Raw genomic sequence first — 16,496 nt, forward strand, 5'->3', positions numbered from 1 at the left:
ACCTGATGATATTTAGTTCATGTAAAGCTTTTTTCTTCGTATAAAATGTTATGTAAAAGCATTTGGAAGGGTATCTGCCGAATTTTTCGACTTGGTCGGTTTTTAATACTGGCTGTGTGTGAAAAATACCTTTTGCAGTACTTAATTATCAGTTCAAGGTCAGACTGCATGTTTTCTTTATCCGCCAATAGAGGCTGAAAAGGAGAAAAAGCAAGAGGAGGCTAAGATAGGTTAGGATATAAGAGGCATTAGAGGATGGAAAGGAGAAAGAGAAGCATGGAAGGCAACCATGGAGATAACAAGGGAAGCATAGAATTTTGGCGAATGTAACGATTACAAGAAATCTCCGAGGATATAAACATTACGAAATTTACTCGAAAAATCATCAGTTAATAAAGAGCGTGTTGATCTCACATCAAAACCAGTAGGGAGATTAAAGTATATTAAACTTAGGAGCTGGTAAAACTATCTGATCACATAACTTCTTGTGTTGAGAGGGGACATTTCTCTTGTGATTACTAACAATAATTTCGGTCTACTTTGATTAAATGATAGAGAAACTCACAAGGAAACCACAGACGGTTTCACAAGGAAATAAAAATTATTTTGCGTTTCAGCCAAAAATAGACTTAAATTAAGTATTCCCTCTACTTAATTCACAATCTACACTCCAGTCCCTAAGTTCATATATCTCAGCTTTATAACTCTGTGGACTTCAATTACGCAAGACACGTCAAAACTTGGGTTTTATAGAGAAAACTTATTAATAACAAGTAACTTGAAAATACTGTATCTAATTAAGTGAGAAATAATTCCCGTAAAATATAATTATTTACGGCTGTTTTGCTCTTAACTTATTTCATGTTTCTTTGTTTTTGTACCAATTTAGTTCTGAAGGTTGACGGTAAATGGCGGAAAATATACTGTTTAAGTTTTGATATAACTCTACAACTTTGTTTTGATTATATCCAGGAAATCCTTCAACGTCATTCCTCCACTCCCTCTCCACTTTGTGTTAAGGTGTGACTTCATTTCGTCGTTCTAATTTTATCTATTTATCTGACAGGTCGTGAAGGTCTTATTGACACAGCTGTCAAAACTGCTGAAACAGGCTATATCCAGCGTCGTCTCATCAAAGCTATGGAAGCCTGTATGGTTGCCTATGACGGAACTGTCCGTAATTCAGTTGGTCAAGTTATTCAGCTTCGATACGGTGAAGATGGTCTGGCCGGAGAATTGGTAGAATTTCAATCTCTTCCTACTATCAAACTATCAAATCGGGCTTTTGAATCAAAATATCGGTTTGATCCGAGCAATGAGCGTCAGTTGAGAAAAACTTTTACTGAAGATGTGACGAAATGTCTGCTTGGAGATTCTGAGGTGATTACAGAGATTGAAAAGGAGTGGGAGGCGTTGGTTAAGGACAGGGAAGCCTTGAGGAAAGTGTTTCCAAGCGGTGAAAATAAAGTTGTACTGCCCTGTAATCTCCAGAGAATGATTTGGAATGCACAGAAGACGTTTCATATTAATAAGAGAATGCCCTCCGATTTGTCGCCTTTACGTGTTATTCAAGGTAAAATCTATAATTATTTTGTTAGTTCCCTTATGTTTTGTTGTGTTAATGAAGTACTTATTTGTACTTCATTTATTTAATTATTTCAAAGCTTTTACTGAAGTACTCTAAAAGAGTATTTACTTTCGTAGCAAGTCCTGTCGATTTGTTATGGTGTATTTATAGCCTTTACCCAAAATGCCTTCCATTGCATATCGGGCTTACAAATGTTTGACTGATCTGGCAAAGTTACAACCGAAAATAAAAGATAAAACTTCGGTCTGTCCACTTTGGATATCAAAAGTAATAATGTCCGCCACTGCCTGTACTCTTTACAGGCTAATATCGTGTAATTTAGATTACCCTTTTAATTTTATTTAGCACCCCCATCATCAATTTTGGATGCCTTTGGTACGGCACCTTAAAAACATTTTGCAGGCATCAGTGTCGGTGATCATCACAAAGGGCCCGTTTGCGAATTGTACCACTGGACCAGCCATCATTGAGAGCTATTGAAAATCTGTGATTTGACACACGAAATATGACTAAAAAGACAAGAAAATATTGCCTCTCTAGTCTGTAAGCTTTTCAATCAAAGTGGGTAGCACCACAGGGAACTCCCGAAGCTGCCAAATCATTCAAACGATAATCCCTCTATTCTGATTTTCAGCCTTAACGTCTCCACGCGTGAAATTGAGACGGAAAAGAGAAAGCAAGACATGAGAAGAATTTCGTATAGTAATTCTGACAAATTTCCCCTGACAAATTCACCTCCTGGAAACTTCCATCCCCATGGAAAATTACCCTGAGGAAAATCTCACCAGTAGAAAATCCCCCTTAAATGTATGCCTACTTCCCAATAACAAATACTATACGCAAAGAATAGGCAAATTTGGTAACTTGAAGACCTATCCCCAGGGGCTGTGGGAGGGTCTTGGCATTATTATACGGCATATAGTTATATGCCAAAGGCATAGTTATACGGCCTTTCAACTATGCTGAGCAAAATGGCTATCTCAAAATTTAGATCGGACGATTTTGAGAAAAACAGGGGTGTGGGAGGGGGCCTAGTTGCCCTTCAATTTTTGGTCACTTAAAAAGGGTACTAGAACTTTTAATTTCCGTTCGAATGAGCCCTCTCGCGATATTCTTGGACCATTGGGTTGATACGATCATCCTGGGAAAAATAATAAAAAAAAACTAACAAATAAACACGCATCCATGATCTTTCTTCTTGTAGAAATTTCAAAATTCACTTTTTTTTTAGATAGGTGCTAGAAACTTCCACAGTAGTTATCTGATGCGCTGCTTCTGATGATGTACTTTTCATTAAGATTCTATGACCTAAAACTTATATATTTGAATTTAGCATAAAACCCCGATTATTTTGATGTATCTATTGTATCAAAGTTCCGTTTTTTAGAGTTTCGATTGCTATTGAGCCTGGTCGCTCCTTACTTACAGTTTGTTACTATGAATTATTTGATTTTGAAAAGTCATGAAATGTGCTTCTGTAGTCTTTGTTTTTGATTATTGTTTTTGAACATAGTTTGGCTTATAACTTTCGAATATTTGTGAGAAATACATTCTATTTCTTATATTCCTTCCCTTTATGAAATTCTAAAATTTACCCCTTATTTTTCTAGTGTTGTACTTCCTAATTTTTAAAACATTTCGAAACATCCTTTTTCTTCTATTTCTTTGTATTCTCACTTTCACCTTGGAAGTTCATGAAATCCAATTTTGATCTTCTTACTTTGCTATTTTCTGAAAATTGTGGAACACACGCTTCGGTGTGATAATATATCGTTCTCATTTTTTCAATTTTCGAAAAGTAGCATAGCATGCACTTTCGTTTTTGTAACCGATCACGTTCAATTTTTGAGAAACTGTAAAATATATCCGTTAGTTTTCTGATATTTCTTCTTCTCTTCTAAACAATTTTGTGATATATACATTTTGCTTTATAGTTTAATCTTTCTAATTATTTTAATTTCATGCTAAATTTGGAAAACATGGAATATATCCTTTGGTTTTATAATTTTTATTCTAGTCTTTCTCACTTTCCAATTTTCTGAAAATTTTGGAGATCTGTCTCTCTAATCTTTCAATTCTTTCTGTTCGAAAATTGCGGTATGTACCTCGGTCTACTAATCTCATTTAATGTTTTTTTTTTTGTAAATCCTTTCTAATTTTCTTATTTCTTTTCTATATCGCCTTTACTTTCTAATTCCTGGAAAATAGTAAAATATACCCTCTGGCTTTAAAGTCTTTCTATATAATTCTTTTTGATTTCGCTATGAATTTTATGAAAATTCTAAAAGATTCCTTTGGTTTTGGGTGTGATGATATAATGAATAGTTTGGTTCTTTTTATTACTTATTTTGCGCATTTTTATTTTATTTTAGGTGTTCGAGACCTTTTGAAAAATTGTGTTATTGTCAACGGAGAAGACAAACTATCAAAACAGGCCAACGAGAACGCCACACTTCTGTTCCAGTGTCTTGTACGGTCGACTCTCTGTACGAAACGACTTGCTGATGAATATCGACTCAACACTGAAGCCTTTGAATGGCTCATTGGAGAAATTGAGACCAGGTTTCAACTGGCACAGGCCGTGCCCGGTGAAATGGTTGGTGCCATTGCTGCACAAAGTCTTGGCGAACCTGCTACTCAAATGACATTAAATACCTTTCATTTTGCTGGTGTCTCCTCAAAGAACGTAACACTTGGTGTGCCTCGTCTAAAAGAAATTATCAACGTTTCTAGGAGTCCAAAAGCGCCCTCGTTAACTGTGTTTTTGACTGGTACTGCCGCGCGTGATGCTGAAAAAGCCAAACAAGTATTATGCCGGTTGGAACACACGACGCTTAAGAAAGTTACAGCTAATACGGCTATTTACTACGACCCAGACATCAAGAATACGGTAAGTCACTGTTAATGTTAAGTTTAGATACTCTTCTTTTTGTTTTCTTGTTTGAAAATCTTCTTGAAATTTTTTTATTTTCTTGAAAATAAATTTATTATTATCAAATAATTATTATTATTTAAATTATGAAATATTATTAAAATAATAAATAATTAGATAAAAATAATTAAAGAAAAAAAATGTATTTAAAAAAAAATAAAAAATTATTTAAAAAAATCATTTTCTTGAAAAAATAGCACAAACTCTGAAAAGTACTATACAGCAGGGTTTTGCAGACGTTTTTGTAAGTGCTACACAAACCATATATCGTGTTTTTATCTCTTTGCTATGCCCTTGAATGGTGTGTTTTAACTGTTTATCTTGTTTTCCTCTTCCGGATCTGAAGCCGAAATATTCGAGCTTATGTTAGAATTTATATATCCTTTTCCACTTCCTTTATTAAAAAGAGTATTACCCATTTTATATAATTCCGTTTCATTTTGATTGTTCAAATTGTCATAAGCTCACGGAAAAAAGGGCCTGAGAATCCTTGACCTGGGTTGAAAGAGGGAAGTGTGAAAACATGTTGTGTTGAGACTGACATTGTGGAATACAGAACGCGATGTTTGACCGTGCAAATGTCGAAAAACAATCATTTTAACGAAATGGTATGCGTCTTCCCTTTTATATCAAACAGTTCGTGGTAATGAACTGTAGTAAGGAGCGACCCGGCTCAATAGTAAACGAAAGTCTAAAAAAAAATGGAATTTTGATGCTAATAGATACATCAAAAGAATCGGATTTGTATGCTGATTTTAAAAATATAAGTTTCATCAAATTTAGTCTTTCAAATCAAAAGATAAGAGCCTGAGAAAATTTGCCTTATTTTGGAAAATAGAGGGAAACATCCCATAAAAGTCATAGAATCTTAGTGAAAATCACATCATTGCATTCAGCGTATCAAAGAACCCCACTATTGAAGTTTCATGCTCCCATCTAGAAAAATGTGGAATTTCGCATTTTTTGCAAGAAGATCAATCACGGCGTGTCTATTTGCTGTTGTTTTTATTTTTTTCTTCTTTTTTTTTCCAATGGTGATCGTATCGACCCAGTGGTCCTAGAATTTCGCGAGAGGGCTCATTCTAACGGAAATTAAAAGTTATAGTGCGCTTTTGAAGTAACCATAAACATTGGAGGGCACCTAGGCCCCCTCCCACGCTCATTTTTTCCCAAAGCCAACAAATCAAAATTTAGAGAAAGCCATCTTGCTCAGCATAGTCGAAAAATATAATAGCTATTTCTCTGGGGACGACTTACTCCCCCACAGTCCCCAAGGAAGGGGCTACAAGTTACAAACTGACCAGTGTTTACGTACAGTAATTTTTTGGTTCGGGGGGGGGGGCTGAGGGAAGGGAGCTACGTGGAAGGATCTTTCCTTGAAGGAATTTTTCATTAGGGAAGAGAAATTCCATGAAGGGGACACAGGATTTTCTATCATTATTTAAAAAAAAAAAAAAAACAATGAAAAAAATGAATATGAAAAGTTTTTCCAACTGAAAGTAAGGAGCAGTATTAAAACTTAAAACCAGCAGAACTTATTACGCACATGAAGGGTTCATCTCCTCCTAAATACCTCGCTTTTTACGCTAAGTACTTTTAGTAATTTCAACTATTTATTATACGGCCTTTGTTGTTTGGGGTCATTCTTAAAGAATTGGGACGAAATTTAAGCTTTAGTGTAAAGAGCGAGATATTAACAAGGGGGCAAACTCCCTCATATACGTAATAAAAATATACGAATATAGATGTTCGTTACGTAAGTTAACTCGTAAGGTACGTATATTTTTTACTAATGAAAACGTTTGTAAAAAAAAACTAAAAAGTTCTAGTTGCCTTTTTAAGTAACCGAAAATTGGAAGGCAACTAGGCCTCCTTCCCCACCCCTTTTCTTATCAAAATTGTCCGAACAAAATTATGAGAATGCCATTAAGCCAAAAAAAATTAATATGTAAATTTCGTTTTAATTATTCATGTGGTGAGCCAAAATCAAAACATGAATTATTTTAATAACGTTTGGGAATTAAATAATAAAAAAACAAGTTTTTTTTAACTGTAAGTATGGAGCGACATTATAACTTAAAACGAACAGAAATTATCGTAAAGAGCGAGACGTTGAGGAGGGGGCAACTTCTTTCATATACGGAATAATTTCTGTTCGTTTAAAGTTTAATGTCGCTCTTTACTTGGAGTATTTTTTTTTGTTTTTTATTATTTAATTACACACAGGGTGCCCTCATGATAGAATAAAAAGTCATTTCGTCGAGTGCAGAGAATAAAGCCTGTCCTTGGAAGATGAAAGCTCGTTTGTTTTTAAGCAGATACCCCCTGCTAGCTCTTGTAGTATCATCTAAATAATGACAACTTTTCGATCAGTAGATCAGTACCTGGCGTCCCATCCCCGATAGGATTTTGCTAATACCGTGATTTAGCCTAACCCAACCTGTCAATTTAAGCCAATCAGAAACTTTCGTAGAATTCTTCAGTCAATCCAAAAATTCTGTGAATTATCCAAGTGGCTCAAATTAACACTCTCTAAACCTCGGTATTAGTAAAATTTTACTGTGAATGGGACCCTAACTAACTCAGTTATAATGGAGTGACAACTTTTTCGTATGTTTTGTCTAATAAATCTCTTGGTACGTTACAATCATGCGTTCCAAGTCCACTTGCATACACATAAAAAATTGTGCCATGAATAGCCTGACAGACCACTCATCCTTTTAAGGGAAAGCCCCTTCTTCTAAAATTTGATCGCGTGTACCTGCAAGCCTGGCTTTTTTTTTTAGTAAGAAAGGCAAATAAGCTCTTTTTGTTATTCTTAGATTAATTACCGTATTTCTCTGCCTCTCATTAAGTTACGACAGAAAACTAAAATTATTTAAACTCTAATTGGTCTCCTTCACTCCTGGAAAATAATCTGTAACGTCATCTCTTGAACTTTTCGTGTTCATATGTACGAGTAAGGCTCTTGTCAGAAAGAAGAGGAAATAATAGTTTTTAGTACTTACTGATTGCTAACCTTTTTCCTCTTTGTGTCTAGGTTATTGCAGAGGACCAAGATTTTGTGACACTTTACTACGACATGCCGGATGTTGATACTTCTCGAATGTCTCCCTGGTTATTGCGAATTGAATTGGACCGAAAGAGAATGACGGATAAAAAGCTAACTATGGAACAAATCTCTGAAAAAATCACAGCTGGCTTTGGCGAGGATCTGAATTGTATATTCAACGATGACAATGCTGAAAAATTGGTGCTTCGTATTCGAATAATGAATTCGGATGAATCGAAGTTTGGCGAGGAGGACGAGCAGATTGATAAAATGGAGGATGATATGTTCTTAAGATGCATTGAAGCAAATATGCTATCAGACATGACCCTTCAGGTGAGATTTCTCTTCTCTTTAACCTTTTTTGTTTTTCACTTAAAGCCGGATGTTCAATTCAATTTTTAAAGTTAAAATGACACTATTCGTTTTGGAGTCGCGTCTCTTTGGATTTTCAATTTTTTCTCAAGACAAAAGGCTCTCAGAAGTCAGTGTTTTTCGTTTAGATTTAATTTGGCCTCCTCAACTCAATGCCTTTACCAAAGCCAATATTCGGCAAAGTATTGCTTTGAAATAGAGGACAGCTATATTTTTTCAAGCTTTGTAATCATTTCTCTTTCAGGAACTAATCAGACACTTATTACTACCCTAATCTTACCAATTATGCTAATTAAATTGATTATTCTTATTATTTCACTGAAAAAGTGCGGCCAAACGCTAGATGTCGATGACAGTTTTTTGTAGATACTAGTGCCAGCTCCCACTCTTACAAGTTACCGATACCCTACTCGATAGAAAGGAAAATCTCATCATTAGGGATGACTAGAACTAGGGAATGTAGAATATCAAGAATGGGCTCATTTGAACAAAAATAAAGATATAGTGCCCTAAACAGTAACAAAATAGATTGTGACACACCAATGCCTCGTTTTCTGGTATTTTGTGCTGCAAAATATCAATCTTGGCTTGTATAGGAATTTTTATTTCTTTTTTTTTTCTTGAGGGGGGAGTAAAAATGTATCCTTCAAAATCTTGGTGGAGAGCGGGGGGGGGGGTAATTTTGCTTATTTTTTAATTTCTCATATCAAAGTACCAAACAATCCATTTTCTCAAAAAAAGGTTTTTGAGAACCAAGAGAGGTAAAAAGTCTTTTTACCAATTCTGAGATAGACAGATAATTTGCATGGTAAAACCTTTATTTGGAGCTCCACAATTCCCCATTCCAAAAGTAGAAAAGGGCTGGAATACTTTTTATCTCCTTTTGTTTCTTTTTTCTGGGATGATCGACTCGAAAGAGATCATAGATTATCATGGTGGGGTGCGTTTGAACAAGAATTTGAAATCTAGTTGTTGTTTTTTTTTTAAGTTAAGAAAGAGATGGAGCTACGACAAAGAGATTTCGGTGACGAATCAGCAATTTTAGCCGAACAGGTCTAAAATACTAGTGGGGGGAAAGTTCTACGATAAACCTGAGAGTAAACCTCACCTCTTTTCCTCAACCCTACCCCCCCCCCCCCCAGATATTTCTGTGTCTTCCTTTAAATTACTTGGGATTACAATTTCCTCTAATTTAAAGTGGGATGTCCACGTAAAAAGATATAGTCCATAAAGTCAATGTGCCCATGTCTCTCCTTAAGCATCCTGGCATCTCCCATGATGAATCAGAAAAAATTGAATCCATTCAAAAAAGAGCCCTGAGGATAATTTTTAAAGTAGCTAAGATACCATGCTCGCTCTTTCTAAAAAAGGCCAAGCTAGAAACTCTTGAGCACAGGAGAGGAACGTTGTGCCTCCGTTTTGCAAAAAGTGCAATAATAAGCCTTTGTATGGAAAACATTTTCCCCAAAAGACACCCCCATCCAAACACCGCCGGCCACATACTGTTTCTGAACCCGTTCCTATCTTCTCCCCCATCCGTTGCTAAGCCTCCAGGAATGAAAAAACCTTTGTCCCCTTCATTACTGATAAAATAAATCGCTAGTTTTTCCTCTTTTTTTTTCTTTTGGTACTGGTGATACCCAAGTTTTATGTTCGTGTGATTTTTTTGTTCCCTCCCCTTTGTTTATACGTTCTCTTTTAAACCCTTTCAACGCTAATTTTATCTGAATCTTTTAGTTTTGTCTTAGTTTTTACCATTTTTACTTTCCGACATTCAAAAGTCTTTTTTTTATTACTAATGAATGGGTTTGCCTTTCTGATTCTGTTGTTTTTGACGTTGGTTACCCAGTTTTTTAGTTGTGCTATTTTTATGATTTGTTTTTTATTTTTATGGTTTTATGACTCAGAAATGTGAACTCGGTCCTTCGGGGCTTGTGATAGACATTTCTTAAAATGAAATATCTTATCTTTTAAACATTTGATGAAAAACAATGAAAAGTTGAATAAAACCTCCCTCCTCCGCCCTCTGAAACGTCAGGTTTTTTACCGTTTTCTCTATAATTTATCCTCTCATATGCAGTTGTTTCTAAATATAACTAATGCTTTTTAGCCCATTTTCCGGTTTTATCAATCTCTTTCTCTCCCTCTCTCCCTTTTCCTTTCTTTTTCTTTCTTCTTCTCTTCTCTCTCCTCCCTCCCCTCTCTCTCGTTGAGAGACACTCCTGCATTTATTGTTTTTGCTTTTGGTCTCCTAAATACGTCCTTACTTCCCTTTTCTTCCAGGGCATTGAAGCAATTAGCAAAGTATACATGCATTTACCTCAAACGGACAATAAGAAAAGAATCATTATCACTGACACTGGAGAGTTTAGGGCTATTGCTGAATGGCTTCTGGAAACGGACGGGACCAGTTTAATGAAGGTCCTATCAGAAAGAGATGTCGACCCAGTGCGCACATACTCTAACGACATTTGTGAAATCTTCACCGTACTAGGTAAGTTATTTTTGATTCATTATGGGACAGTATATGAACTGGTCCATGAAAATTAGGTAGACTTTAAAAAGCACCTTAATAAAAAAAAAACAAAAAAAAAACCGTCACCATCACTCTGTTTAGGTGTACACTGGAAACCCCAAAAAATGGAAGGATTTAATTTTTTAATAGTTAGAAAATTGATGATAAAAGGAATTGTGCTTGATGCTCTTTCTGTATATTTTTTAGCCCATTTAGCACTTCTTCTAAGGCATATCTAGCCCACAAAGAAACATGATGCTCTTTCTTTTAAGGTGTATTTTTGGCCCATTTAGCACTTCTTCTAAGGCATATCTAGCCCCCAAAGAAACACGATGCTTTTTCTTTTAAGGTGTATTTTTAGCCCATTTAGCACTTCTTCTAAGGCATATCTAGCCCACAAAGAAACACGATGCTCTTTCTTTTAAGGGTATTTTTAGCCCATTTAGCACTCCTTCTAAGGCAAATCTAGCCCACAAAGAAAGATGATGCTCTTTCTTTTAAGGGTATTTTTAGCCCATTTAGCACTTCTTCTAAGGCAAATCTAGCCCACAAAGAAACACGATGCTCTTTCTTTTAAGGGTATTTTTAGCCCATTTAGCACTCCTTCTAAGGCAAATCTAGCCCACAAAGAAAGATGATGCTCTTTCTTTTAAGGGTATTTTTAGCCCATTTAGCACTTCTTCTAAGGCAAATCTAGCCCACGAAGAAACACGATGCTCTTTCTTTTAAGGTGTATTTTTAGCCCATTTAGCACTCCTTCTAAGGCAAATCTAGCCCACAAAGAAAGATGATGCTCTTTCTTTTAAGGGTATTTTTAGCCCATTTAGCACTTCTTCTAAGGCAAATCTAGCCCACAAAGAAACACGATGCTCTTTCTTTTAAGGGTATTTTTAGCCCATTTAGCACTTCTTCTAAGGTGTATTTAGCCCATTTAACACTTTCTTTTAAGGCATATATAGCCCACAAAGAAACATGATGCTCTTTCTTTTAAGGTGTGTTTTTAGCTATTTACCACTTCTTCCAAGGCATATTGGCATATTTCCCACAAAGAAAACATGATGCTCTTTCTTTTAAGCTATATTTTGCCTATTTAACACTTTCTTCCAAGGCATATCTAGCCCACAAAGAAAACATGATTATCTTCCTTTTAAGGCGTATTTAGCCCATCCAGCTCTTTTTTCTTAGGCATATCTAGCCCACAAAGAAACATGATTCTCTCTCTCTTTTAAGCTATATTTTGCATATTTAACACTTTTTTCCAAGGCATATCTTGCCCACAAAGAAAACATGATTCGCTTTCTTTTAAGGCGTATTTAGCCCATCCAGCTCTTTTTTCTAAGGCATATTGAGCCTACAAAGAAAAGAAAAATGTCTAGAATTTTACTGTTTTTGTGCACTAAACGAGTCACCCATTTCCCTCGTTTAATCCAAAATTATGGTTACAAATTTGGGTAGGCAGATGAACTATCTTTTGCTGCAATGCTGCTGGATATCTTTCTAGCCCAACTTATAAATCTAGCTAATTGCTTTCTTGTATTTTATCAATATATTTAATTTAATCTATTGCGATAAAGTTCGTAGAACTTTCTTAAAAGCATTAACTCCCAAATGAAACTTGAATAAGCTATACTTTTATCTAAAGAACAGTGCTATAGCTCATGGTAAAGTTTAGTGCTGAGTTAAATTTTTAATCAATATATAGATTGATTTAAGTTCTCCTGGCATGGTTTCTCATTGAAGAGATGTCAAAGTCGTGTCTTTGTCAACTCAAAGCCCTTGGGACAGTTTTTCAAACCTACGTCTCGCAAGGCTCTCTCCCTCGAGGAGAGGTGACCCTTGAGGTAAATAGCCAGAAAACTCACATGCCTTTAAGTTGCGTTGGCATCAGATGGTTTTGTGTCGCGACGAGCTAATTGTTAGTAATAGTAAATAGTCACTACCGTAACCAAAGTAATTTACTCAGAATCTAGTTGAGGGAGGGGAGGGGGGCAAACTTTCGATTTTGAATTTTCTTAACTAAATACCAAAAAGGGTGATTTTCAATGAGGATGATTTCCATTATGGTGAACAACCATAAAGCGAGTCATTCGCCAATATCCGCGATTTGCACAAAATTCAAAAATTAAAACTGCCATTGACGGATACTAACGAACAACTGAGAAATAAAACAAAAAAATTCATTCACTTAAAAAAAAGCGCATCAGCAATTAAATAAGTTGGAGAACTATGCCATCTGATTTTAATAATTGCATTCCTTGCTGACATCCTTTGAGATCTAAGGGGTTGTTGACGTGTTTGATTATGTTATTGGGAAGGTGGTTCAAGGTATATTTAAGAGATTCCTAAAATACCGACTTCTCTTTAACAGCTTTTCTGTAGTACTGGACAATACCTTTGTCATTTGAAATTTTCTAGCTTAGTTAAATAAAATAGTATGTTCTAGAATCTAGAACATAAAAATGTTCTATAAAAAGTGTTCTAGAATCACTTTACAATAAAGTGAGTAAAGAGACAAAGTGAGTTCCAAATTGTAGCATTTTTCTGCAACATTGTAGTGCAATGCTTAAAATCGGGACAATAAACTTTAGTCATCTGTTCTGTTTTTGGCTAGTATGTGCATTTTTGAAGTTTATTGGCCACCCAGAAAGGGTCACGGATGTGTTCCTCCCGAAGTGCGCTCATGTATACGGGGGGGGAGGGAGATTTTTCACGGGGAAGAGAGAGACACAAAAAAGTTAAAACATCTTTTTTGGGAAGGGAGCCTTCGTGTCACCATCCCCTCCCCATTCCTTGCAAAAGGGAGGGTATAATGCAGCGGACACACTGCCCCTTTTAAGAAATATTGAATTTTGTTTCCTCAATTTTCTCGCAATCGTTTTTTTATTTGCATTTTTTTTTTTCGACAGACATAGCTGATAAGTTAGGTATAGCTTTATTTGTTATAATCATTCACTCATGTGCCTTAATTGAAGCGATTTTCTTCGAATTTTAACCGACCACTCTTTGTAGGCATTGAAGCTGTTCGAAAGTCAATAGAAAAAGAGATGAACGCAGTGCTTCAATTCTACGGCCTTTATGTCAACTACCGCCATCTGGCCCTGCTTTGTGACGTAATGACTGCAAAAGGCTACCTCATGGCCATTACTCGTCATGGTATCAACAGACAGGTAAACGACATTGTTTTTATTTTAATATCTTTCGAAACGATCAGTCACTTAGGCGAATTTCTGGGCGTGTAAAGTTTCTAAACCAATAAGTAAGAAAATATCTAGGTGGGGAAAATATCTCCAAGTTTATGGCCATGCCTGGCGTGCAAGATTGTGGAGTAAAGAAAGTATAGAAAAATTGATTCCTGAATGGAAAAATTTGAATTAAAATGGAATAGTTGTGGGGCATCAAGTCATAGCTAATTGTAGAAAAAGCCAAGACAGATAGTCCAATTGAGTGAGAAGAAAAACCTGGCATTAATTGCCCCCTTCATTGCCGACGTTACCATCTCCCACTTATGCTACACCTCTCATGTCACTCCACAATGCCGAACTAGAGTCAATCTGTTGGTGGGTCTCCCCGGGGAACACACGCTGGTTGACAATATATATATACTTGAAAATTTTTCATTATGTCAGGTTTCAATTTTTGATTAGGTGTAGATTATGAGATTGCGAATCGGACAGGAAATATTTTATGAGATCAACAGGTACAAGTTGACAGTATATAAGCACCTGACAGTATATAAGAAACATCTGGTTCCGTGCGCCTCTACGTGGCGGCTTATAGTAGACCTGGAGTTGAAAGGGTAAATTAAGGTGAATTTTAGAAACGAGGGGTTGTAATAGGCAATATTCTTGAATTCAGGACGAATAGTTTACTACTTGGAACAAAAAGAAATTATTTAGGATAGAGGCAAGGGCTAGGTAGTCCTTGCTTTTGCCCCTTGTCTGGAGAGATCTCATCCATTGTAAAAATTATTTTTTAGTTTCTGTGGACAAACTATTGTCATAATTTGCAGAATTTGAATGAGAGGTTCGTACAAAAGACAAAACAAAACTATAAGCTAACTCCTGCTTTCCCGGAAATACTAGAAAAGCCCTTTAACCTCCACTTTTTTTTGCCAGAGTTAGAGATATCCAGTTTTAATGAAACTTACGGCATCGGAAAATGTGAATTTTGTTTTTTCAAAAAAAAAAAAATCATAAATTAAAAGATCCTCGAAAGCCATTGTTGGCACATAGGGTTGCGAATCGACGTTTCACTTTTTTATAGGGACAAAGGATAAAGATTACCAGAACCATTGCTGGCACATAGGATGTCGAATCGACATTTCAGTTGGTGGGCCTTTTTAACAGGGACAAGTAGCAAGAGTTTGACTCAACCTTGCTGCAGTGGGGATCGGACCTACAGTTTTTCGATCAAAGGGAGAAGGATCTTCGTTTTTAAGTTCATGATAGTTCGTTAAGTTCAGTCATTTTCGAGTATCAAACCCAATAGATGTTTTGTCATTATACGAATAGATTTATTCAAATTTTGCTTGCGTTTATTGCATTTCTTTTACTTCTAAAAATTTCCCGGATTTAAATGAAATCGGTTTTTAAGTTCAGGAGAGGGCAGTCCTAAAAAATATTCCAGCACACGTGCTCAGAAAATGCTAAGAATCTGCTTAAAGGAATTACAATTTGACTAATTGATCTGTTCTGGGAGTTCCCTGTGGTGCCACGCGTTTCGATTGACAAAATCGCCCATAGAAAGGAAATAAAATTTCACTGTCCTTTCAATCCGATTTCACATTCAAACCTCAAATTCTCGAAAGCTTTCGACGATAGCTAGTCCCCTTCGAGAATTCGCTAATATACTCTTTTTCTTTGAGACAGTCTGCCGATGTTTTGGTTCGCAAAATAATTTTTATGGTATCGTATTGACTTATTGGGTTGTTTAGGTTTGACGAAATATGGCTGGAAAGTATAGTGAGTGATTAATTTGTTAGTGTTATATATATATATATATATATATATATATATATATATATATATATATATATATATATATATATATATATATATATATATATATATATATATATATATATATATATATATATATATATATATATATATATATCATGAAAAGAGAAATCACCAATGCAACAGCACAAACACATAAAAAAAGAAGGAGAAAAAAAAAAAAAACAGAAGGAGAAAAGGAAGACTGTTTTCCTAAATTAGTGATTAATATAGACCAGCACTTGAATGAGGCCTTAACCCTACTCATCCATACAATCACATAGGTCAAACAGCATAGCCAAACACAATCAACCATAAAGAATAATCCATGGACAGGCAGTCATGTCGTCAATAAGTATAAGTCGTCATTTACCAAACAATAGAAAAAATAATAAAGACAAATAATTCAGAGGCAACAACCCAACACAAGGGCTCATCAGGAGAATACATTGGCCTATAGGGTTTCGCCACTTTAAATTCTCTACCCAGCCAAGTGTTGTGGCTACCACAGAATATCCATGGCATCCCCGTGTCAGGTATCACCCCCAAAATATATGCCTATAAAAAAAAAACAGCAAATGTAAAACAACCAAGTAACACCAAAACAAGCTTATCCTGTTAATATATCCCTCTTTTTAGAAACAATAGGCAAACTAAATATGATAACATTTACCAAATCACAAATATTAACACATTGCAAAAAAAAAAAAAAAAAAAAAAAAAAAAAAAAAAAAAAAAAAAAAAAAAAAAAAAAATTAATGAACTAAACAATTAAAGAATTCATCTTTACCATGTGGTTATTTTTCTTTTTTTAATCTGCTCTATTAGAAACACAATTCAAAATAAATGGCGCTGCATCATCAATTGTCGGACCTCCGAAATATATATATATATATATATATATATATATATATATATATATATATATATATATATATATATATATATATATATATATATATATATATATATACACGACAGAGTGCAATATATATATATATATATATATACATATACATATACGACAGAGCGCAATATAT

General features: G+C 35.2%; 1 protein-coding gene across 1 annotated transcript in view; it reads left to right on the top strand.

The window, feature by feature from the left end:
- The window catches only part of LOC136038370 (DNA-directed RNA polymerase II subunit RPB1-like), a 49,252-nt gene that overhangs the window by 30,673 nt on the left and 2,083 nt on the right, over positions 1–16,496 (top strand). The window contains exons 4-8 of the mRNA XM_065721439.1: positions 1,067–1,573; positions 3,961–4,478; positions 7,561–7,905; positions 10,228–10,438; positions 13,469–13,626. Coding sequence (XP_065577511.1) covers positions 1,067–1,573; positions 3,961–4,478; positions 7,561–7,905; positions 10,228–10,438; positions 13,469–13,626 — 1,739 coding nt within the window. The remainder of the gene's footprint in view (positions 1–1,066; positions 1,574–3,960; positions 4,479–7,560; positions 7,906–10,227; positions 10,439–13,468; positions 13,627–16,496) is intronic.

This window comes from Artemia franciscana, chromosome 18 (genome assembly GCF_032884065.1).
Source record: "Artemia franciscana chromosome 18, ASM3288406v1, whole genome shotgun sequence".
Lineage (NCBI taxonomy): Eukaryota > Metazoa > Arthropoda > Branchiopoda > Anostraca > Artemiidae > Artemia > Artemia franciscana.